The 25,557-nt window shown below is 54.4% G+C and overlaps 1 protein-coding gene across 4 annotated transcripts in view; it reads left to right on the forward strand.

The window, feature by feature from the left end:
* Positions 1-8,273: 8,273 nt before the first annotated feature.
* The window catches only part of SLC22A1 (solute carrier family 22 member 1), a 37,355-nt gene continuing 20,071 nt past the window's right edge, over positions 8,274-25,557 (forward strand). For 2 of the 4 annotated variants that reach the window (XM_027551979.1, XM_027551981.1), the window contains exons 1-6: positions 8,285-8,793; positions 15,359-15,462; positions 18,207-18,361; positions 21,354-21,522; positions 22,009-22,123; positions 22,371-22,477. In XM_027551979.1, the coding sequence (XP_027407780.1) occupies positions 8,398-8,793; positions 15,359-15,462; positions 18,207-18,361; positions 21,354-21,522; positions 22,009-22,123; positions 22,371-22,477 (1,046 nt within the window). In that variant the 5' untranslated portion in view covers positions 8,285-8,397. Of the gene's footprint in view, positions 8,794-15,358; positions 15,463-18,206; positions 18,362-21,353; positions 21,523-22,008; positions 22,124-22,370; positions 22,478-25,557 lie in introns of all 4 variants that reach the window. The other 2 variants (XM_027551978.1, XM_027551980.1) reach the window with 2 other exon arrangements.

Raw genomic sequence — 25,557 nt, forward strand, 5'->3', positions numbered from 1 at the left:
ACTTGACCCTTCATCGGCTCCTCGGGCTGTCTTCCCTGGTGGCCAGCTGTGCCAGCCGCAGGGAGACGGGGATGTGACCACGCATGTGAGGTGTTTGCTCACGCTCTTTTCTCGAGCACCTTGGTAATCTCTTCCCCTGAGCCCCTTCAAATTGACTAACAGTCTTTGCCAGCTGTGGTCGTAGGAGTTTAGGAAAACGCTCCCCGACAGCAAGTAAGAATTACAACCTTTCACGAGTCTAGTCTAGTTTCCTTTTAACCAAGATTTTAAGCCCCACCTTTGTTGAGACTGTGTATTGAACGGCAGGGGGCTGGGATAAGTGGAAGGTCAGGACAGTGTAGGCAAACCCTGTGCCCAGGAACATCCACGCAAGAGTGGAGACCCAGCTCCCACCAAGAGCTTTCTAGATGCAGCTGTCTGCTTTCCACCAACCTGTGACACGCTGGCCACAACCACCTTCAGGGAGGTCGACGGCCACCCCAGGGGGCTGTCTAGAAGGAATTCTTCCACCCCTTTGCACCAGATCAAGAAGTGGGCGTGGAGGACATGGAGGTCTTATCTTTCTTCCAGGGGTCAGGTCACCAGCAGGTGGTGTGCCTTGGGGTGGGGACCAGGTTAGATTGATTAGAAACCCCTTCACCAGCTTTGGAGAATCCCGTGACCCAGCGGGACATGACTTCTTCTTCAGATGAACTTGGCCGACGGGGAGTTGGCAGCTCAAGGGTGGCTGAGAGTGTTGTGCCTCCCAGGAGGGTGGGTCACTGGACGAATCCCGGGCAGGGTGGTCCTGCAGCTCCTCTCCAGGCTGCACGGACTCCAAGGCAGGGAGCTGGGTGTTTGGCGACAGAGTGGCCAGAGGTGCTGGGGAGGTAAGGCTGGAGCGTTATTGTGGAGCTTGAGGAGCCCCATGACAGTCGCTGTCATTCCCATCCTGGGGGAAGTGAACTGTTTTCCCTAAAGATGCAGGGGAAGGTCAAAGTCAGGCTGTGAGTTATTACTCACATTTCTTTGCTTCCTCCTGGTAGTGAGCTATGGGCTTCCATGACAGCTCAGTTGCTAAAGAGTCTACCTGCAATGCAGAAGACCCCGGTTTGATTCCCGGGTCAGGAACATCCCCTGGAGAAGGGAAAGGCTACCCATTCCAGTATTCTTGGGCTTCCCTGGTGGCTCAGTTGGTAAAGAATATGCCTGCAATGTGGGAGACCTGGGTTTGATCCCTGGGTTGGGAAGATCCCCTGGAGAAGGGAAAGGCTACCCACTCCAGTATTCTGGCCTGGAGAATTCCGTGGACTGTATAGTTCATGGGATCGCGAACAGTCGGACACGACTGAACGACTTTCACTCCCTTTCTTTACTTCTTATGCTGTTTTGGGCAGTTGGTGAATCAATAGTTTACTTATACTGCTGTTTTGATGCAGTTAGAGGAAAACAGAATTGAACAAATGGTCCTGTCACCCCTGGACAGGGAGAGCGTGTCAGGGGTCACCTGGCGGGGCTCTGGGCACCCCCCTAGGGGAAGCATCCCGAGAGCAGGCCTCACTCCTCCAGAGCAGCGCTGAGTCATGGGGGCAGGCACCGTGAGGGGCAGGTCCCAGGCAGGCCCTGTGACCCTTGGCTTCAGATGAAAGAAATGAAATTGATGAAACGTACCAGGCAAAGAACTTTATTCCCTGAATCACATGAAAGTGAACTGCTTCCATGATGCCTTGGGACGTCACCACCCCTGCCGCCCCCCAAAACAACACACATGGACCCTCGAGCTGTGGTGCCTCCGGTCTGCTGGTTGTCATGGCAACACTGTTTTCACTAAGAGGACCCCACTCAGAATCCTGCCCCCTTCAGTTGCCCTGTCTTGAGTTTCCCTCCATCAGGGAAGCTGGTCTTTGACTTTAGTGACCCTGACTTGAGGTCGCCCTCCTCACCCACGATCACCCTCTGCCACCCCTGATGGGCGCCCTCCCCTCGGGGCCGGCCTTGCCCAGCCCACCACCATCCCGCTCTGCCCACCTTGTGGCTTCCGGGGGAAGGGCTCAGGATGAAAGAAGGCGCCCCTTTTGCTGCCCCGTGTCTCACACAGCACACTCCCCGCAGGGCCCCACACGGAACACTTGTTCTGCGTGGTTTTTGACAGGTTCTGCAAACACTGGAGAGGACTTAGCTTTAAGAAAATTTGGAAAAGGCTGAATTTGAAGGGAAATGGCCTTTCTTGGTACGAGGCAGAAGGTCTTTCGAAGGCGAGATGGCTGACTGCACATGAAGTCCGTGTAGGGAGCGTGGCCGGCGAGTCTCCTAGAAGAGGAGCGGCACATGGTGGTCCCTGGGACCTGGGGGTGTGCGGACCGCCCAGCGGGGATGCTGTCAACGGTGGGCGGGGCTCTGCGTTCCCCGGAAGGTCCCATGGAGCAGGGTCCTGGTGGACTGCGAGGGCACACAGATGGTTAACAGTGACCATGGCCAAGTGGGCCCCGTCTGCCTCTCACCTGCCCTCCCCAGAGGAAGGCTTTGCTCCCTGCCCCCACTATTTGTGGCCCCCCAACACCACTCTCCCTGGGGTCAAAGTCCCCAAGAAACCAACCCTCAGCCCTGATGCTGAAGCGCAGTTGACCCTTGAGCAGCACAGGTTTGAACTGCACGGATCTACCTAGATGCAGATTTTTTTTCAGTAAATAACATGGTACTGAAAAAATGGTTGACAAAAATAAGGATATCACACGACACAGGACAATGAGATGAAACTAAAAATTTCCGTGTCCTTAAATGAAACTCTCCAGGGAGCCAGAAAGCATGTGCCTTCATTTAGGTCTCATCCAGGGCGGTGTTAGTGCTTGGACTGAAGGGAGCCCTCTGCAGAGACTAGAAGGCCCAGAAGGGCCTCTCTACCTAGGCGCCTACCACCGGGGCCTCTGAGGAAAAGCTCACCCACCGCCCCAGGCTTTCCTAATCCTCTCGGCTGCACCCTGGGCAGGAGGGAGGGTGAGTGTTGGCCCGTTTTACAGACGTGAATGTTAAGGCTTAGCAGATGTGTGGTGTACTGATGGAGGTGGATCTGAATGACTCCAAAGCCCCTCCCCATCCGTGTGCTGTCCGCGTGCTCGGTGGATGTCTCCTGTCCCCATCCGTGTGCTGTCCGCATGCTCGGTGGATGTCCCCTGTCCCCATCCGTGTGCTGTCCGCGTGCTCGGTGGATGTCCCCTGTCCCCATCCGTGTGCTGTCCGCGTGCTCGGTGGGTGTCCCCTGTCCCCATCCGTGTGCTGTCCGCGTGCTCGGTGGGTGTCCCCTGTCCCTATCCGTGTGCTGTCCGCGTGCTCAGTGGGTGTCTCCTGTCCCCATCCGTGTGCTGTCCGCGTGCTCGGTGGATGTCTCCTGTCCCCATCCGTGTGCTGTCCGCGTGCTCGGTGGATGTCCCCTGTCCCCATCCGTGTGCTGTCCGCGTGCTCGGTGGATGTCTCCTGTCCCCATCTGTGTGCTGTCCGCGTGCTCGGTGGATGTCTCCTGTCCCCTTGGTCAAGGGAAGGCCGTCCTTTCAGAGGCTCGGGCCAAACGCCTGGTACCTCTGGACCCCTCACTGGCTCTCACACCCCACATCCAGCCCATCAGCATATCCTCCCACCTCCACCTGCAATCAGACCCTGAATGCGTTTCTCTCCAGCCCTGCTGGTGCCATCTGGTCCAGCGCCCTGGGCCCAGCTGGGCAGTGGCAGCTTCCCCGTGCTTGGCTCAGACGACCTCAGGGGGCTGCCCTCGCCCTGGGTGAAGCCCCAGTCCCGCGGGGCCCTGTGTCCAGGCCCGAGGCCCCTCTGGCCTCAGTCCTGCTCCCTTGGCTTGGCTCTACGGCTGCCCCACGGGCCTCCTCTCTCAGCCTGCCCAGCCCCTGCTTTTCTTCTCTCTGGAACGTTCATCCTCCAGTTCCCACCCCCCAGAGCCCACTCTCCTGCCTCCCTCAAGGCTCAGCATCCCAGAGGCCACCCCTGACCCCTGATTCTTAAGGCTGCAGCCCCCCTTCCTGCTCGAGGTATCCGTAGCACTCCCTACCTGCGAAGACACCGTCTCCATACTTCCCTCACTGAGCTCAGATCTCTACCCTGAGATGCTGGTTCCTCTGTTAACGGCTCTGTTCTCCCTGCCAAGAGCAGGGCCTGGCAGACCGCAGGTGCTCTACTTTGCAGGGAGTAAGTGTGTGGGTGGGTTCCTTAGTGGGACAGGGTGGTGGGTAGCTGAGGGCCAAGCCAGGATCTCTTGGACAAGGTTTCAGAACAGTGTCTGGAGGCTGGTCCTGTAATGTTCTCGCATCATCCGGAAAAGAGCTGAAGACCCAGGTGATGCCCGTATCCTCCCTGGCCTCTGCCAATGTTACTGGGCCGGCCCCCATCCCCCAGGGGCCCCCAGCCCCAGGGGTGGCATCTGTGGGCACTGGGCCCTGGAGCTTTGGGGGCAGGGCGGGTAAGTCAGGATGAGGTGATGCTTCTGTGTCCAGGTCCCAGGACAGGCGGGGACAAAGAGGACCGTCACGGCAGGTGAGGCAGACACAGACGACTGGAGGACCATCCCTGTCCCTGGAAGAAATGGAGGTAGAAGACTCCTGCCAGGAAACACTGGCAGCACGTCAGGGCCTTGTACAGTGAGCGCCATGGGCAAACCCTGGCATCCGTACTAAAGCACAGCTTAATAAACCATCCTCAACCATCAAAACAAAAACAAAAACAAAAACAACTGACTGAGGCCTGGGAGGAGGAAGCACTCTGCCCAGCAGCCTTCAGTGTCAGGACTTTGGGGCAGGAAATGCAGACCCAGCAGAGCCGGCCTGACTCCGGGAAGGAGCTTGAGGTGCAGGGAACGCACTTTGCCCCTAAGACAGGCTTTGCCCCTGAGGGCCTTGCGGGAGCCTTATCATGGGCTCCCATGTTATTCCCACACCTCTGGTGGCTTCCACGCTCCCCACTGGAGTTAATGCCTGTCCCCGATGGCATCATGGAGCGATGCTGCCTTGGAAGAAGATGTCAGGGTCACCGGGGGACCCCTCCGGACAGCACAGAGAGGGAAACAGCAACCCTGGGGCCAGGCCTGGGACAGCCACGGCCCCCCAACCACTGTCCCCAGCTCAGCCTGGTGGGAGGGGCGCCCTGTGATGGAAGGAGCTTCGGGGCCACAGGGTGGGAGGCAGGCCAGCCTGTCTTCGCAAAGCCCTCCTGGAAAATCAGCCCAGTTGTGTTGAAATCAGTCCACTGGGAGGTCATCTGGACCTGGGGAATCCCTGGTGGCCGGGCTTTCATTCTGCAGCTCTGGGCTTGCCCCGAACGCCTGTTCCTTTTCTGTTTTCCCAGAGGGGAGCCCAGCCTCTGTCCTTAACTTCAGGAGGTCCCAAGGCCTGGGGTGAACTGTCCTGGAACAAAGGACATGTCTTGCACAAAATCTGTGTTTTGAGCTGCTGGGCGAGTTGAGCTGCATCACAAGAGTCCTGGAAACACGGTTGTTGGTCACTAGCCCTGTGGCTTTCAGTGAATTGATTTCTTAAGAACTGGCCAAGAACCAGTGGCATGACAGCGGACAAGGGCCTCGGTTTCTTGTCTCTAACCTCGAAGTTTCTCACGGGATCACATAGTGAATATTGTGCTCAGAGAGGAGTCTGGCCCATCACCCCCGATGCCAGTGAGGACGGTGGCACTGGCCTTTCCCAGGCGACACTTACCCGCCAGCCTGGGTCACTTCTGCAGTCTGGACCCCGGGATGACCGGCCACCCCATGTGCACCTGGCCGAGGGGCTTGGAGACAGAGTCGGGGGGAGCCGTGCAGAGCCGTGCACAGGTCTCCCTGCTCTGGGGTCCGAGGGGGAAAAGAGCTCTCAGGACACTGAGACCAGGAGGGCAGCTCTGCCCAGACCTGGGTGCCTGCCATCTCCTCGAGGAAGAGTGCGTGGTGGGTCCGGTCCGGCCTGGAGAGTGGGTGCGGGGAGGGCCTTGCTTGCTTCCTCCCCACAATGAGCTGAGAGCAGGGCCTTAGCACCCGGCCGCTTCCCAAGCCGAGGACGCAAGGCAGGGGAGCCCTGTGCATTCAGGGCCACTTGTGGTGGAGAAAAGCGGGGACATCCTTGTGTGTAGGAAACCCCATTCTCCTTTCTCCCGTGAGTCCTCCTCACTCCTCTCCCAGGACACTTCACTTCAGGTCACCGAATGCAGGGCTTTTGCCCACACCAGACACTTGCCTGCAGTGCCAGCCAGGTGTCCCACAATTTAACCCACTTCTGACCCCCTCGGCCTGGAGAGAGGCTCAGACCCCACCGGTTAAGGGCTCAGTCCCACGAGACCGCCCCTCCTCGGATGCCAGTCACTATTAGGGCCCCAGGTGACCCACAGTTCTGCCTGACTTGGCTACAGATCAGGGTCCTCTGACTTCTTCCCTCTTTGGAGTCAACTAATTTGTTAGCAAGTGTTACCTGCTCAGTTGTGTCCAATTCTCTGCGGCCCCATGGACTGTAGCCCACCAGACTCCTCTGTCCATGGAATTCTCCAGGTAAGAATACTGGAGTGGGTTGCTGTTTCCTTCTCCAGGGGATCTTCCTGACCCAAGGATCGACCCCGGGTCTCCTGCACTGCAGGTGGATTCTTTACCAACTGAGCCATGGGGGAAGCCTCTGATTTCCTAAAGCGGCTCACAGAAGTTAGGGAACTGTTGACTTGTCCACCAGATTATTAGAGAATATGGTGCAGCATTGAAGGAGCCAGGAGACACACAGGGCGGGGGTGGGGGGTAGGGGGTGGGTCCCAGTACAGGAGCTGTGGTCCCCACGGACCTGGGGTGTGGATATGATTGCTCTGAACCCCGGGTAGTGGGGCTGTTATGCAGGCTTCACCCCATCGTCATGACCCATGACTGACCATGTCAGCCCTTTATGCTCAAGAGAATGGGGAGATGGGGCTGAAAGTTCCAAGTTTCTAATGACACCTCGGTCTTACCTGCAGGCAGGCACCCACCCAGAGTCTTTTTGTGATCCCATGGACTGTAGCCCACCAGGCTCCTCTGTCCATGGGACTCTCCAGGCAAGACCACTGGAGTGGGTTGCCGTTTCCTCCTCCAGGGGATCTTCCTCACCCAGGCACGGAGCCTGCATCTCCTGTGTCCCCTGCGTCGGCAGGCGGGCTCTTCACCAGCAGTGCCACCTGGGAAGACCCTAGCACACAACCATAGCTTGGTCTTACCCGTGACCAGGAGCCACCCACAAGCCCGCCCAGAGTCACCTCATGGAACAGAAGACACTCCTAGGAAGTGTCAAGGGTTTCAGGGGCCCTGTGCCAAGAACAGGGAGGGGTGATGGAGACACAGTTCTATTATCTCACTCAGGCAGGAAGGGCAGCACCTGGCCTGGGTGAGCTGATGCCTTGGGGAGGTTTGCCCCCCTCCCTGCCCTCTCCCCTCCCACAGCACCCCAGTTGGTGCTCAGCTCAAGTAGGGAAGTAGTTTGCACAGCTGCAGCCTCCTCCTGTCTCACCAGAGCAGCTGGTGCACCGCTGGGCTTGGGGCCAGCTCCCCGTGTCCACGGAACAGAGAGATGAGGGTCCCGGGAACAAGAGGGCACCCGGCACCCGTTCATCTGTTATCTGTCCCTCTTGCGTGCGTGGAGGCGGGACCCAGCCTTAATGTTCTGTGTCCTCCCAGGCTGAAGTGGGGGAGGGGGAGGTGTTCTCTGCCTGCGTCCCTTTGATCTTTTCTACCAGCAACTCTGCCCAGGAAACCCATCAGGATCTGTGCCTAGAGGGCCCCTGTGGCCCACTTTCCTGGGGATTCAGGGTGGGTGCATCGTGGTCCAGCAGCCAGGAAACTGCCTGCGGACAGAGTGATGCCAGGAGAAGTCCTTTGTGGGTCCTGAAGAAGGCAGTCGTTCTACCCTGGGATAAGGATGTAGGGAAGTGAGTCAGTCTGGGGAGCTTGGCTCTCCCATTGCCCATGGCCAGACCCTCCATGCACACTGCTTGAGACACCCCATCGTGAGTAGCAGGTCAATAGCGTGGCAGCCCGTGTGCTGTTTTTGTTTATCTGGATGATAAAAAAGCTTTCAAGCAGAGGATCCCTCTGGAAGAGCCTGAAAGAGACTGCTGGGAGGGTCATGGCCACCTTTGCTCTCTCCCTTGGCTCTGGGAACCCCAGTGCCACAGAATCAGGTCCTCAGCCCAGGTGACTTCCCCCAGCCCAGCAGTCTGACCAATCATCCTCCTCCTATCCCTGCCTGAAACCTGCCCTGTGGGTGAAAGATTGTTTCCAGCTGGTTGGCTTCCAAGGCCAAGATGCTTAGACAGCATTTCGACTTCAGACCAGCCCATTGCAGAGAAACCCACATAAGACCCTGACCCCGGGCCCTGCAGCTGCTGTGGTCCGCTCAGAGCGATGCGCGTGGAGGCTCAGTCATGCTCACTGTAGATGATGTACTGGAGCAGGTTGGGGAGTTCGGCTGGTTCCAGAAGCAAACCTTCCTGATCCTGTGCCTGCTCTCGGCCGCCTTCGCCCCCATCTACGTGGGCATCGTCTTCCTGGCCTTCACCCCGGACCACCGCTGCCGGAGCCCCGGGGTGGCGGAGCTGAGCCGGCGATGCGGCTGGAGCCTGGCGGAGGAGCTCAACTACACGGTGCCAGGCCCGGGACCCGAGAGCCAGTGCCTCCGCTACGAGGTGGACTGGAACCAGAGCACCCTTGGCTGCCTGGACCCGCTGGCCAGCCTGGCTACCAACGGCAGCCCCCTGCCCCTGGGCCCCTGCGAGCAGGGCTGGGTGTACGACACGCCCGGCTCCTCCATCGTGACCGAGGTAAGAGCAGGCCTTCGCTGTGGGGATAATGATGTGGGTTTCAGGGCAGAGAGGAAACATGATGAATCCTACCGGCTTCGATCCCACATCAGCAAAGAGGGAGCGGGGTCGTGTTCTCTGAACTCTGGCGTATCAGACTCCGTACTGGGCACTGCCGTTCCTCCCTTGTTCAATCCTCCGCACACTCTGGGTGTTAGAGGAGGGAACTGGGGCTCAGAGACACCATCGCCTGCCAGGCTGAGCTGGACTGCTTGGATGGGGGGCCCCCAGGGAGACTGGCTTCCTCACCCTTCTGCCCCAGTGGCTTCTCCACGGGCCTGCAGAATCCACCTGGGGGCCAGCGGCCCCACCATCAGAGATGAGAGGCCCCCTCCCTCCATTCACAAGCCGTGGACATGTGACAGCTCAACGCTGGTCTCTGAGGCGGTGTGGAAGCTGCCCTGGAGTCTGACTGAGTCTCAGCCACGCCCTGAGTTGGCTGAGTGTCGCTGTGTAGGTTACTCAGCCTCTCTGAGCCTCAGTTCTCTCATCAGTAAACCAGTGATGACAATGACCTGCTTCCCAGGGTTCGGCCGAGGACCGTGAAGATGCTGATCAGACAAGCCAGAGAGTGGCTGGGTCAGCACCCCTGGGTGTCCAGCACCCAGCTGCCCTGAGTGTCTCCTCCACGGCCCACAGGAGAGCAGGATGGCGGCAGAGCACTTGCCTAGATAGGTTAGTGGGTTATCTGAGCGTTTGCTTTGAGAATATCTCACTGAGAAGCCAGCAGATTTCTTTCCTTCACAGACCCTTTGGAAAGTGCTATTCTGTGACAAGAGTAAGCACTTGGAAACTGATCTCAAGGTCACTTGGCGAAGTCACAGGAGAAGTTTAGACACATTAGTCGCTCAGTCGTGTTCGACTCTTTGCAACCCCATGGACTGTAGCCTGCGAGGCTCCTCTGTCCATGGGATTCTCCAGGCCAGAATACTGGAGTGGGTTGCCATTTCCTTCTCCAGGGGATCTTCCCGACCCAGGGATTGAACCCTGCATTGCAGGCAGATTCTTTACCATCTGAGCCACCAGGGAAGCCATTTGGTGAAGCCACAGACCAGAACTATGCAAAGTCTGTCTGTTAGCAAACTGCTCACCTGAAGCAAGGTAGCTGAGTGGCCTGAGCAGCGCACGTCTAGCTGGAGAAAAGCGCCGTGTCTGCCCCTCCGGCCCCACGGCCCACTGTCTTGGGGGACAGGGAGCAGGTGTGGGTGCCCTTGCTCAGACGTCTGGTCTCTGAAGTGTCCTCCAACCACAGATGTCCAGGTAGAGGATCGCCTCCCAGGGATGCTGAACTGGCCGCTCTTCTAGCTGGAAATCTAGAAACAGACCCAGACGGGGACGTATTGTTCTCTGTGGCTGAGGCATACTCTGCTTGGAAAGGATCAGCTAGGTGCAAGAATTCATCCATTCACCCCCCCGTCTATTCCCTCAGTAACCGTGTCCTGAACTTTTCCTTTGTTCTGGCACTGGGTATGATGCCAGGAGGGACACAGAAGAAGCCCGTGAAGTTCAAGGAGTTTGCAGTCTCCAGGGAGCCAGGGAGGGGTGGTGACCGTGAGAATAAGATCAGTGTCCCAGACAGGGAGGGGGACCTTACTATTCAGCTGGCCGCTGGGGCCTTCCAGCAGGAGGTGGCAGACTTTCTACATTGGATGTAGTTGATTGACAGTGTTGTGTTAGTTTCAGGCAAGGGGATTCAGCTATGCCATCCCAGGCTAAGTCGCTTCAGTCGTGTCCGACTCTGCAACCTCATGGACTGCAGCCCACCAGGCTCCTCTCTGTCTGTGGGATTATCCAGGCAAGAACACTGGAGTGGGTTACTGTGCCACCTCCTTGACTCAGTTATATACATGTAGATATCTATTTTTTTTCAGATTCTTTTCCCTTCTAGGTTATTACAAAATATCAGATATAATTCCCTATGCTACACAGTAGGTCCTTAGGACGGAGTATTTGAATGGGACCCAGGGTGGTATTTTGAGCTGCTAGGACAGCAAGCAGGGTGCGTTGGGGAGTGTGAACCAAAGCTCAGGGGAGGGGGGCAGGGACCACGTTCAGGGAGCAATGAGTTGGTGGAGTGACTGGAATCCAGTAGAGGAGTCATGGACAGAATGGTGGCGGCTCAGCTTTGGGCCAGAGGGCTGAGATCTTACATCAGGTCACCAGATAAAATGCTGGACGCCCATTAAATTTGAATTTCAGGTAAACAATGAATATTTATTTAGGATAATTAGGTCCCAGGTATTGCATAACATTTGATACTGACAGCTGAGGCTGGGAATTCAGATACTGCTGAGGACATGATTGCACTAAAAAAAAAAGTGTTGCTTATCTGAAATTCCAGTTCGGAGGGGCACCCCATATTTTTTTTGCTCTAAAACTGGCAACCCTACCTTTGTGCCAAGTGGCAGTTCAGGCATAGCAAGAAGACAGTCCTCACTGGACCTTGGGAACGGTCCAGGTGCTGGTGGAGAGTGGAGGTGACGCTCCCCAGAGGTGGGGAGAGCTTGAAGAGGCCGACACGGGCCCTGGCAGGACTGTCAGCCAACGCGGCTGTCACAGGATCAAAAAGGATTGATTTAAGAGACGCAGACCTGGCAGGGGCTGGGGAGGAGGAGGGGCCCGATTTGCCAGAGGGTCCTGGCCGGGGAGGCAGGCAGCTGAGACCTGAGCAGTGAGGCTGGAACACAGGGAAGTAGCAGCTCATTCATGTGGGGAGCCTGGCCTGGGCAGGGGCCCTGGGGAGGGGACACAGTCCCGACTGGCTGACGGTGGTAACCGGGAGCAGTCTTCCAGGTCCTCGGGGACCCGAGCACTCTGGGGAGGACTGGGGAGACAGGGGAGGGGTTGTGGGCTAGGGCTCACCTGGGGGCACGCTAGTGTACTGGGGGTGGGATCCAGCTGGAGGTGAGGAGGCGATGAGACGCGGGGCCTCAGGAGTGGAGGACCGCTTCTCCTGGACGGAACGCGCCTCCTCTGACTCACCCTTCCCACTGCTTCACAACAACTTTTGCCTCCTGCCCTCAGCCTAAGCTGAAGCTTGTTTGGGGGAGAACCTCCCTAGTTATTCATTTCTGCAGAAATAATCTTTCACATGGCCTTGCCTTGGACGTTGGAATTGGCTGAAGGGAACGCGACGAGCTGACCTCTCTGAACACCCAGCTCCCCGTCCCTCCCCACCCTGAGGGCAGAGGTCAGGGTCCATTTGGGGTAGGAAGGTTTCCAAACTCACCTGATCCCCGGGATCACCTGGATTCTGACCCATGATCTGCGGAGACAGAACCCACGGGAACCTGGATTCTAACAAGGACGCTGGGTGACTGTGTGCCACGTGAGCTTGGCCAGCCTGCTGCTCTACAGGCCATGTCCACCACACAGCCTGGCCCCGGAGAAATCCCCAGTGAAGTCCCAGCAGGGAGAGGGACCAGGCCTAGGAGACCCCACCCCATCCCGTGCGCCCCCTGTACAAACTCCAGGCTTTCCATCTTCCTAGAGGCACAGAGGGTCCCTGGGGACAGTGGCTGGGTCTGGGATCGCAGAGGGCAGGCAGGTGCCTGCAGACAGAGCCCCTTGGCATAGCTGGGGGCAGAGTTCTTAAAGGAGGCAGCATCAGTAGGGAAGGCCAGGCCCCCCTTCCTGCAGTTCCATGAGCTCCCTGGCTTCTGCACGCCCCCAGAGCAGGATGGCACGCAGGACATTTCAGGGAGGGTGGCAGAGATATTGTACAAAGATGCTGATTGCAAAGAGTAGAACAAACACCCCAAAACCATTGCCCTGTGGCTTTGGGGGCGTCTAGTATGCACAGAACATCGTCCTGGGTGATGTAGGTGGGGGCTCCAGAGAGGCTGCTGGAGAGGCTGACCTGGGCCAGCGAGATAACAGCTCTCAGGAGCGGCCTCCCCCGAGTTCCACTGACAGGGCCCAGGGCCGCAGAGAAGCCGAACAGCGGCAGGAGAAACTCCCCAGGGCGGTGTGCTTCCAGCTGAATTTTCAAGGGAATAAACACCGGGAGTGAGAGTTGGACCATAAAGAAAGCTGAGCACCGAAGAATTGATGCTTTTGAACTGTGGTGTTGGAGAAGACTCTTGAGAGTTCCTTGGACTGCAAGGAGACCCAGTCAGTCCATCCTAAAGAAGATCAGTCCTGAATATTCACTGGAAGGACTGATGTTGAAGCTGAAACTCCAATACTTTGGCCACCTGATGCGAAGAAAAGATTGAAAAGACCCTGATGCTGGGAAAGATTGAAGGTGGGAGGAGAAGGGGATGACAGAGGATGAGACGGTTGGATGGCATCACCGACTCGATGGACATGAGTTTGAGCAAACTCCGAGAGCTGGTGATGAAACAGGGAAGCCTGTCCTGAAGTCCATGGAGTCACAAAGAGTAGGACACGACTGGGCAACTGAACTGAACTGAAACATCTGGATCAGCCAAGAATGGGGGAGATGCTGATTGCCTCCAAGAGCTGAGCTATTCACAGGAGCAGACAAGATCTGGGCATAAGGCAGGTGGTAGCACGAGCTGATTGTTAGGTTCTGAAAGTCAAACGGTAGCAGGGAGTTTTACCTTTTTGTTTATTTTTTTAAAGTGCTCATGATTGACCACTGGGCCAGGACAAGGGCATGGTTCATACATGCAACTCTAAGTTTTTACAGGAGATGGGTAGCAAAGCCTCCCAGGTAATAAAACACACCTAGACAGCATATTCAAAAGCAGAGACATCACTTTGCTGAAAAAGGTTTGTCTACTGAGAGCTATGATTTTTCCAGTAGTCATGTACAGTTATGAGAGTTGGACTATAAAGAAGGCTGAGCTCCGAAAAACTGATGTTTTTGATCTATGGTGCTGAAGAAGACTCTTGAGAGTCCTGTGGACTGCAAGGAGATCCAACCAGTCCATCCTAAAGGACATCAACCCTGAAAATTCATTGGAAGCAATCATGCTGAAGCTGAAACTCCAATACTTCGGTCACTTGATGAGAAGAGCCGACTCATTGGAAAAGACCCTGATGCTGGGAAAGACTGAAGGCAGGAGGAGAATGGGATGACAGAGGATGAGATGGTTGGATGGCATCACTGACTTGATGGCATCACTGACTCGATTGATATAAATTTGAGCAAATCCCAGGAGATAGTAAAGGACAAGAAAGCCTGGCATGCTGCAGTCCCTAGAGTCACAGAGTCAGACGTGACTGAGTGACTGAACAACAAAAACTAAAGCCTCATTTAAAAGTTAAATGGTTCATTATTTACTAAACCATGGGCACATGGTTTCTCCCTGCAGCGCCCACAGTGGCTTCATGATGGTGACAGGAGCAGCTCCATACATACCTTCCAGACAGGAGACCGAGGCCCCCCTACTTTCTGCCCCTCTGCACTCCAAGCGGGGATGCTTCTGCACTCGGGCCTCCCAGAGCGCCCACGCATGTTGGCATCACCATGAATGTGCCAAACACGGAGGGGCGGTCCCTGAACCTCACTCCCAATAACGCCCAGGCAGATCGGCTCGTGTCTTTGCCTCTGTCCTTCTGCCTCGGTTCCTCCCAGGCACATGGGACCCTCTGCATCTCCTGCCGCCTCTGGGTTCCCCCTTCCCCCGCATGCAGGGCTGCTCCCCAGAAGCCCCCACCAGCTGGCCTCTGCTTCTTTGCTCAGAAATTCTCATGTTGATACTCACAGTTCCATCAGTCATGACAAATTTACACAATTATTGGGTAGAATTTATGGAATAAAACATGTGATTCAGTTCAGTTCAGTCACTCAGTCATGTCCAGCTCTTTGCGACCCCATGGACTACAGCACACCAGGCCTCCCTGTCCATAGCAACTCCTGGAGCTTGCTCAAACTCACGTGCATCGAGTCGGTGATGCCATCCAACCATCTCATCCTCTGTTGTCCCTTCTCCTCCTGCCCTCAATCTTTCCCAGCATCAGGGTCTTTTCCAATGACTCAGTTCTTCGCATCAGGTGGCCAAAGTATTGGAGTTTCAGCTTCAGCATCAGTCCTTCCCAGGAATATTGAGGATTGATTACTTTAGGATGGGCTGGTTGAATCTCCTTGCAGTCCAAGGGACTCTCAAGAGTCTCCTCCAACACCACAGTTCAAAGCATCAATTCTTTGGTCCTCAGCTTTCTTAATTAAGGGTTTTTACCAATTTTGGGAAACACGTCATATTTATTTTACATCATTTTCGTTTTTGGAGAATTACTTTGCTGTATTTCCTTTAGAAACCTTACCGTTTGGCCACCCTGTCCTTTGACAACTATCAGGGGTACCTGACAACAGACTCTTTAATTAGTGTGTATTGAGGGTAAACCCAAGATAAAGATATTAGGCGTGTAATGACACTGCCTGAGATTCCCCAGAAACCCTGAAGTTGTCTTATGAAAATGTGGTGAAAGGAAAGGATGTGAGGGGCCCTGGGATCCCACAGTTTTGTGTCATGCGTTGACATTTTCTGCAGGGAAAACGGTAGGCATAGTTTAACTTACAAACAGTCTTGTGTGTTTTGGCCCCTCCGACCCGCAGTTTAACCTGGTGTGTGATGACTCTTGGAAGGTGGACCTCTTTCAGTCCTGTGTGAACTTGGGCTTCTTCCTGGGCTCTCTGGGAGTCGGCTACATCGCAGACAGGTATGTAAAGGTGGATCCGACCAAGCACAGCGTCAACACCATGGGAAGAAGGGACTTGAGCAGACAGTGGTGGGAGAAGTGGCCAGAGGGGATCTTTGCAGAAGCTGAGACCCGACACGGTAGGGAGTGCGGGACGATTTGGGGCAAGACGACGGAAGGAAGGTGGGGATTTAGGGGGGATTTCAGAGCCAGGCAGGTTGTATAGCTCAATGCGGGGCTCAGAGGAAGGGGGCACAAAGCCAAGGATTATGCTTCTGGAAGATGGGTGGAGGGGGCAGTGCCATTTTTTGAGACAGAGAGGGTTAAGAATACCCTTCTTTGCAGCTTTTAGGAGATGTGTTTCAGAGCAGCCTGTGAGACAGAGAAGAGTTGCCAAGTAGACAGTTGGGTACATAAGGTTCGGGCTGGAGTTAAATATTTGGGATTTGCCACCAGTAATTGGTATTTAAAGCGATAAACCAAGTTTGAGATAAGCTAGAAGAGGGTATGCAGAGAGAAGTTCAACATGTAGAAGTTGGTGAGCAAGGACAGTGTCAGTGGAAGGCTGAAGATGAGAGATGAGGAAGTGGATTTGTGTGTGTGGACAGCTGTTTTCCCCCCGCAGTATTTCCCTAAAGCATGTTAATCATCTTTGCATGTGGGAAGAAGGTAGAGTGAATGGTTCTGTCACTAATATTTTTAGTATTTATCCATTTATGTATCTGTTTTCAGGAGTAGATAACTGTCATTTAGAAGCTATATTTGTTTTGTTTCTTAAGTCTTGCGTCTGAGGGAGGTCACACGGTGTTCGTTTTTCTCTGACTCTTTCACTCAGCGCTTTACCCTCCGTGTCCATCTGGACTGTCACAAATATGTTCTTTTTTATGGCTGAGCACTATTGCATTGTACACACACACACACACACACACACACACACACATATATATATATATATATATAATATGGTGGTGTTCCCTGGTGGCTCAGAGGATAAAGCATCTGCCTGCCATGCGGGAGACCCTGGTTTATATATATATATATATGTATATATACACATCTTTATTCATTCAACTATCGATGGACACTTAGGTTGCTTCCATATCAGTTCAGTTCAGTTCAGTCACTCAGTCAAGTCCGACTCTTTTCGACCCCATGGACCGCAGCACGCCAGGCCTCCCTGCTGCTGCCCCTGCTGCTGCTAAGTCACTTCAATCATGTCTGACTCTGTGCGACCCCATAGATGGCAGCCCACCAGGCTCCCCTGTCCCTGAAATTCTCCAGGCAAGAACACTGGAGTGGGTTGCCATTTCCTTCTCCAATGCATGAAAGTGAAAAGTGAAAGTGAAGTCATTCAGTCGTGTCCGACTCTTTGCGACCCCATGGACTGCAGCCCATCAGGCTCCTCCATCCATGGGATTTTCCAGGCAAGAGTACTGGAATGGGGTGCCTTCGCCTTCTCCACAGGCCTCCCTGCCCATCACCAACTTCCAGAGTCCACTCAAACTCATGTCCATTGAGTCGGTGATGCCATCCAACCATCTCATCCTCTGTCATTCCCTTCTCCCACCTTCAATCTTTCCCGGCATCAGGGTCTTTTCAAATGAGTCAGTTCTTCACATCAGGTGGCCAAACAAAGTATTGGAGCTTCAGCTTCAGGATCAGTCCTTCCATATATTGCTTATATTGGAATATATTCCATATATTGCTTTCATATATTGGCAATTTAGCTAATACTGCAGTAAACATAGGGGTGCAGATGTCTTTTTTAATTAGTGTTTTTGTTTCCTTTGGAGAAACATTCAGACCTGAAATGGCTGGACTGTACGGTGGTTCCGTTTTTAACTTTTTGAAGAACCTTTGTCTTGTTTCTTCTGTTTTCCATAATGATCGCCTCAGTTTATACTCCCATCCACAGTGTCCTAAGCTCCCTTTTTTTCACATCCTTGCCAACACTTACTGTTTATTGTCTTTCTGATAATGGCCATTCTGATAAGTGTGAAGTGATATCTCATTGTAGTTTTTTAAATGTTTTTTAAGAATTATTTTTAATTGGAGGATAACTGCTTTAGAACACCGTGTCGGCTTCTGCCCTGCGCCAGTGTGAACGGACCACGCGCGGACGCGCGTCCCCTCCCCCAAACCTCCCCCTAACCCACCCCGCCCCGCCCCGCCCCCTAGGATCTCACAGGGCGCCCCTGAGCTCCCTGTGTTTACAGCGACTTCCCGAGTGGCTCTGGTTCGCATTTCCCCAATGACTAGGGATGTTGAGCATCTCTTCATGTGTCTGTCGTCCCACTTTACTCATGGAAATAGAAAGGAAAAACACTTTTCAGTGGTTATACTATTAGAATTGAATATTTCCCCAGAAAACCCTTATGAGCGTTGATAAGGTTAAATATGTGGATGGGGGGCGGGGATCTGATTTCTGGTGCACCCTGTTAAGTCTGTGAATAGTCATGCAATCTGCTAAATACAAAGATGATGAGAGGGGATGAGTCAGAACTGGGTGGGTCACTGAGGGAGACCCCTGGTCCTTGACTGAGAGTGGTCAGGATTCCTCTTCAGAGTGACTTCATTAAACCTGCAAGAGTTGCCGGTCGCTGTCACAGAGAGGGGGACCAGGTCAGGCTTGGAGAAGGGGCCGAGATGTGTGATGGACCGCACGATGCCGCAGAGAAGCTGTCTTGTCTCCCAGTAGAGAGCCTGCTGTCCCTCCGTCGCTGTGAGCACTCAGCACTCACCTCGATGTCTGCTTGCCTCTGAAGGTTTGGCCGCAAGGTGTGCCTCTTGGCTACCACCCTCACCTGCGCCAGCTTGGGCGTCCTGACGGCCGTGGCTCCGGACTACACGTCCCTGCTGATCTTCCGCCTGCTGCAGGGGCTGGTCAGCAAGGGCAGCTGGACGGCTGGCTACACCCTGAGTAAGCATCTGCTGGCCCGAGGTTTCCGGGCACTTTGAGAAGCCCGGGAGGTCAGACAGTGGGGCAGAATGGGACGAAGCCGAACGTGGAGGCGGCTTTTTTTTGGAGGAAGCCTAGAGAAAGTGTGGCCTCGCTAGCTGTACTTGGTGTCTGTGTTATTGGAACCGGGTGTGCTGTCAGAATGGCCTCTTTCTGTCTCTCTTTGTTTGAGAGATACTTATATAACCACTTATATGGATCCTTGTTTCCATATCAACTAATCTGTTTGGGAAAGGGAGATCACATGTGATGTGTTTACAGTGATGGGAGTTGTGTAGGAAGGGGAGACAGGTGGGAGAGTGTTTTAACATTTTAAATATGAATGAACCAGCCTCTTCCGAAAGAAATACAACAAACTCCACTGATTTGAAGGACACTCAAGAGTTAGGCTGCAATTCATGGGGTCGAGAAGAGTCGGACACGACTGAGCGACTCCACTTTCACTTTTCACTTTCATGCCTTGGAGAAGGAAGTGGCAACCCACTCCAGTGTTCTCGCCTGGAATCCCAGGGACGGTGGAGCCTGGTGGGCTGCCATCTATGGGGTCACACAGAGTTGGACACGACTGAAGTGACTTAGCAGCAGCAGCAGCAAGAGTTAGGGGAGAAGATATAAGAGTAAATAAAAGAAGCTCTTATACTTTGGCCGATTCATTGGAAAAGACCCTGATGCTGGGAAAGACAGAAGACAGCAGGAGATGGTTAGACAGCATCACCCATGCAATGGACATGAACCTGGGCAAACTCTGGGAGATGGTGAGGGACAGGGAAGCCTGGCGTGCTGCTGTCCATGGGTCTCAAAGAGTCGGACATGGCGACTGAACAAGCAAATCAAAAAAGAAGAGATAGACACGATGACGAAAAAACTGAAGTGTAAAACAATGTAATTCTATATACTATTTTTTCTTTCAAGTTTTCTATGAAGAGTAAGAATAGAAAATGAAAAATACTTCTGTAGAAGAAAGCGTAATAGCTGTCTGTGTATCTCTCAGCCTATGCATGGCTGGATGGGTACATCAGACAGCAGTGAGGATGGTCCAGGTTTTTGCCAGGTCTTGCCATCTTTGAAAACGATGTCTTATGGCTTGACATTCTAGGAAATAGTTCACTAGGGCCAAAAAAACACCATGTTCCTCCCCCAAGAAACCATGAACACACTAGTTAAGTTTAGTGAGTTCAGCACATATTAACTGCAACAGCCCAGCCATCTAGAGGCTGAACGTGCAGTATTTGGCACCTGGTGACAAGGATTAATTTAAGGTCAAATCTACACCCAAGTCTGACCAGCTGTGTGGTCCTGGGCACATTCCATGATCTCTCTCTGCCTCAGGATCCTCCACGTGGGGACCACAGTGCAGTGAGGTCCATGAAGGGCTCCAGGGGGAGCCCAGAGCCATGCCTGCCCCTTCTCCTCCCTGCGGTGTGGCTGTTGCCCTGTGGCAGGCACAGGGGCAGGACTGGAGATGCCGAGATAGGTAAAGCCTCCCATCCTACTCTCAAGACACCAGTCAGTCCTGAAGGAAATCAACCCTGAATAGTCATTGGAAGGCCTGTTGCTGAAGCGAAAGCTCCAATACTTTGGCCACCTGATGCAAAGATCTGATTCACTGGAAAAGACCCTGATGCTGGGAAAGATGGAGTGCTGGAGGAGAAGGGGGTGAAAGAGGATGGGATGGTTGGATGGCATCACTGACTCAGTGGACATGAGTTTGAGCAAACTCTGGGAGAGAGTGGAGGACAGACGAGCCTGGTGGGCTATAGTCCTTGGGCTACCAACCAACCAGTGAAGTTGCTCAGTCATGTCTGACTCTTTGCAACCCCATGGGCTACAGGCCAGTGCAAAGAGTCGGAAACAGCTTAGCAACTGAACAACAACCTCCGTCAAGGAGCTCCCAGGCTAGAGAGAAAGGAAGACAAACCCGGAATGCTACCTGTCTGTGACGGAGTGTGTGCTACCCTGGCTTGCATCCTTCCCACGACTCCCTGGCTTGCTTGGAGGTCCCATACTCCCTGGTCCTGCACCAGGGGCTCCCCTTCAGTCTGCATGACCAACTCCTCCTCTTTTCCCAGCCGGGGACGTCTTCCTCCCCCACCCCCAAGCCTGCTCTTCCTGTGCCCCTCTCCCCAGCCCCCCATCTGCTTTCCTCTCGGAATACCTCCAGCACCACAGCCCTCTCGCTCTTCTGCTGCTCCTGCCGGGCCCCACCACCACCACCGCTCCGCTCCACGCTGGTCCACCCCCGGGGCACCCACAGGCAGCAGCGTGGTGGGGGGGCCTTTAGCAGACGTAACATCGGCTCACCCCTGTGCTGCGATGCCTCTGTGCCTCCCGCATTGAAGCCAGCGTTCTCCTCAAGCCTACGAGAGCCCCCCAGGAGGGCGCACGGCCCCCATGACCCGACCTCACCCAGCGGTCACCTGGGCTGCTGTCCCTCTGCCTGGAGCTTGCTTTCCCATTCCAGGTTCAGTTAACTACTGCTCCTCATGATGGCTCAAATTTCCTCCACGAGCTCTGCTCCACTGCTCTCTGAAAATCTGTGACCCCCGGAGACTCCCCCACCCTCCTGGCTGTTTATGCTTTCTTCCCACGTGGCCCGCATCATGTCAAGACCGGGTGTGATGAACACGGTGTGTGTGTCTCATCCACCACCTCTCACGAGGCTGTGAGGTTAGGAGGGCGGGACTGTGCCCACAGAGCTGGAGATGCGTCTGAACACCTGTGACAGGGCCAGGTCCCTGGGGTGCACTCAAAGATGTTGATGGTGTTAATGAGCTCTCCCTGGGGACTCATGGGAAATCCTCCAGCTAATCCTGGGGCTGATGGGAGGAAGGTTCTGGGCAGGAGAGCCCCGTAGGTGGAATACGACACTGTGCAAAGGCGGGGGGAGCTGCAGATAGCAAATGGGGGATTTTAAAGCGGATGGGAGCCCGTGGGTGACGTTTCTCTGTTTCAGTCACGGAGTTCGTGGGCCTGGGCTACAGACGGACAGTGGCGATCCTCTACCAGATGGCCTTCACCGTGGGGCTGGTGCTGCTCTCCGGACTGGCCTACATCCTCCCGCACTGGCGCTGGCTGCAGCTGGCCGTCTCCCTGCCCATCTTCCTGCTCCTCTTCCGCTTCTGGTACTGTGTCCCTGTGGGGACCCGTCTTCCCAACAGCCAGGGCAGCCCTACCTGCAGGCCCGGGGCTTCCAGCCACCCACGCCATCTGGGGTGCTCCGTCACGGGGTAGCCCTCATTTCCGGGATGAGCCACTCTCAGCCACCCTTTAAAGAAACGTACAGTTTCTTTAAATTCACATCACCCAGAGAGGGGCCTGAGATGCTAAAAGTCAGACAAAAGTTCACCTAGCCACAAAGTAGGCATTTGCTCTTTGGTGAGCCAGGGAAGGAGTAGATGAAGGAATGGAACCATCTCTGGGGAGTGTGCCCATCAGACAGGAACATTGGCAGACGAAGGGATGAGGAAGCTGTGGTACGTATACACGTGCAGTATTTCTCAGCTATAAAAAAGAATGCGTTCAAGTCAGTTCCAGCGAGCTTCTCTTTTGATCTTAACCTCAGACGGGCACTGGGAGAGACGCCAAGTGGGGATGATCTGCGTCCGCAGGTTTGTGCCCGAGTCCCCCCGATGGCTGTTATCTCAAAAGAGAAACACTGAGGCGATAAAGATCATGGACCACATTGCGCAAAAGAACGGGAAGCTGCCTCCTGCTGACCTGAAGGTGACTCACTCGAAAGGGCTTTCTCCCCTCACTGAATGCTGGGTCGGGTTTATGACTTAGCGCTTGCCTGTGGGACTTGCCTGGGGAAGCCGGAAGGTGCTGGAGCTTTTCGGGGTGAAGAGTATGATGACCGGCCTCGGGGTGGAGACTGGTGGGGGGCGGGGGGCGGGGCGGGGGAAGGGCTCTGATGGCGATTCCTGATCACGGTGGCAGCCTGGATGCGGCTGACGCCCTGACTCTCTCCTAGATGCTGTCTCTCGAGGAGGACGTCACTGAGAAGCTGAGCCCCTCATTCATAGACCTGTTCCGCACGCCCAACCTGAGGAAGTACACCTTCATCCTGATGTACCTGTGGTAAGGGGTCTTTCTGAGGCCCTGTGCACTTCCCTGCATGCCCGGGTACACATCAGAGACGGTGGGTCAACTTATGGGGGGGTGGAAAGAGAGGCATGAAAAGGCATTTCCAGATGGCTTTCCGCTCAAAGAGCTCTTAAAAAGACACCTGTATTTGTCCTTTGAGGACTGCCCAGTAGAGGAAAGGCCTCGTTTTAGTAAGAAGAAATCTCCACGTAGAAAAGTTAGCAGTGAGCCGGAGGGAGGTGACAGGGTTGCCAGAAACCCCCTGTGTTAGGAGCCAAGTGCTGACTTAGCCGCGGCAGGTAGATGAGATTTCAGGGATTCCCCAGGACATCAGTACTTCCCTGGTGGCTCAAACAGTAAAGCGTCTGCCTACAATGTGGGAGACACGGGTTCGATCCCTGGGTTGGGAGATCCCCTGGAGAAGGAAATGTCTACCCACTCCAGTACTCTTGTCTGAAAAATCCCATGGATGGAGGAGCCTGGTAGGCTACAGTCCATGGGGTCACAGAGTTGAACACGACTGAGCGACTTCATTTTCCGGGCTGTCAAGGAGGAAGAAGACTTCCTCACGTCTGAGGACTTGACAGAGCCTGCAGAAAGCACATGTGTGCTTTTTTCACACCGATTAGGAAACGCCTGTCCACACCCAGCACGCCTTGCACACCCTGGGGCAGCGTCACCCTCCCCCGTGGCTTCCTTGAGATGGGGTCTTCTCCCTATTCCCTTGGGGGGCTGGCTCAGCTCCCCACCTCAGCACTTGCTCCTCCACATCCTGGTGGCCCTTCAGTTACCCCTGGAAACCCCTGGGCTGAGTGGCCAGGTTCCCCTTCCACTGGGGTCACTCTGCCACCCTGCCCTTCTTTGCCCTTCCGTGAAATAAGGGTTCCAACTACGAGGGCAACGCCTGGCACGTAGCAGCCGCTCCGTAAATATTTGCGGAAGCTTGAATGAGTAACTAGTGTTCCACAGAGTCCATCCTGAGTTCTCTAGATGCTGGGTTCTCTCCTGATCCCTAGGCCCCATGACTGTGAGCTGGCCCCGGGAGCCCTGTGCCCGCCGTGTGAGCGGCCCAGGAACCCCTGCAAGCGTGCCAGGTGCCTGGCGCGTTTCCCTTGATTCTCAGCATCCGACTCCATGGTGCCTCTTGGGTTGGAGGCCTGGGACCCCGCAGACAGAAAGGCTTGCTCCCCTCCTGTATCAGTCCGGGTCCCATCTCCACCCCAAGCAATCCTGTCAAGGCGGTGATCCTGTCTCCTCAGCTCTCTCACACCCCTCCGCGCAAGCTTTCCACAAATCCCACTCTGTCTTGAAAATCTATCCGGAATCTGCCATTTCTCATCGCCTGTGCTCTCAGGTGTGAGGATTGCAATCTCCCGTCCAGCTCGTCGCAGTAGCCTCCTCGCTGGCGGTCTGCTCCCACTCCTGTCCCCCCCTCCCCAGGGCACAGGTCACGGATCACATCACCTCCTTGTCCACATCCTCATAGCCTCCCTAATCCACTGAGAAGAAACCTAGCTTCCTTCTGCGGCCTGCAAGGCTTCATGCCATCTGGCCCTGGACACCTTCTCTTACTGTACACGCCCCCTGCCCCCGTCTGCTCCATTCATTACAGCGACTCGGGGCGGGGGGCCCATCACTTCCTGGCTACGTGACCTTCAGGAAGCTTCGTGATCTCTGTGACTCAGTTTCCTCATCAGCCCAATGGAGGCAATGATAGAAGCATGTTGGAAGAATTAATGTGATAATGCGTGTGAAAGGCTTAGAACTTAGGAAACGCCCAACAACGACAGACTGCTATCCACTCCAGTATTCCTTCCTGGGAAATCCCATGGACAGAGGAGCCTGGCGGGCTACAGTCCATGGGGTCGCAAAGAGTCAGACACTTGGCGAAAAAACCATCACCTCTACCCGTAGCAGTGCGCACATGCGGTTTGTGGGTTCTGCCAAAAGATGGCAGCATTGCACATTGTTGATTGTTTCCAGTTTGGTTGGTCAGTGGCTAAGTCCTGTCCAACTCTTTGGGACCCCATCGGACCCCATGGATGGCAGCACGCCAGGCTTCCCTGTTCTTCACCATTTTCCAGAGTTTGTTGTGATTTGGGGTTTTTGTTTATTTGTTTGTACAGGAAAATCAGGGTTCTACATTCTTTTCTCTTGGGCTAGTCGCTTTATGGGTAGAAGATGACTGTTCCCATTTAACCATTTAAGCCGGCATAGAGAAGCCCCCCTCGCCCCGCCAGGCTCATCTAAACTCACCGAGTTGCATTCAGTGTATTCTTATTCTCTTGACACTTTGGATCAAACAGGAATAATTTAGAACTAGAAACAAAAGCATACCAGACTCCCCTGGGTGCAGCTTTATAGAACCAGGGAGTGAGTGACTGAAGTGAGTGAAAGTCATTCAGTCGTGTCTGACTCTTTGCAACCCTATGAACTACAGCCCACCAGGCTCCTCTGTCCATGAGATCTTCCAGGAAAGAATACCACAGTGGGTTGCCAGTAATCCCCTTCTTCAGGGGATTTTCCCGACACAGGGATCGAACTGGGGACTCCTGCATTGCAGGCAGATTCCTAACCATCTGAGCCATGAGAGCTGGACCTTATAAAACCGGGGGCGGGGGGGTGGTGTAGTAATGAGAAATGTCCCCTGTGATCTCAGTTTTGGAACTGACGGGCAATTTGCATTTCTATAAGAAAGTAATTTCTTATCCACCAAAATCTCTTCCCATAGTCAGTACTTCATATCTGCAGGTTCTGCATCTGGGGATTCAATCAACTGCAGATAAAAAATATTCAAAAAAATTCCAGACAGTCCCCCAAAGCAAAACTTGAATCTGCTGCATGCTGGCAAATACTGACACAACATTTATTTTATGTTAGGTGTTATAAGTAATCTAGCGATGGTGTCAGTCTTACGGGGGTTTGCACATCCTACACCAATTCATACGATTTACACGAGGGACTCGCACATCCTCGGGTTCTGGTACCCTGGGGGGTCCTGGAACCAGTCCCCCATGGTAGTGAGGAACGACTGTACCAACACAGTCATTCAATGTTCCAAAATTGTGCAGTTT

The sequence above is a fragment of the Bos indicus x Bos taurus genome, chromosome 9, assembly GCF_003369695.1.
Source record: "Bos indicus x Bos taurus breed Angus x Brahman F1 hybrid chromosome 9, Bos_hybrid_MaternalHap_v2.0, whole genome shotgun sequence".
Taxonomy (NCBI): domain Eukaryota; kingdom Metazoa; phylum Chordata; class Mammalia; order Artiodactyla; family Bovidae; genus Bos; species Bos indicus x Bos taurus.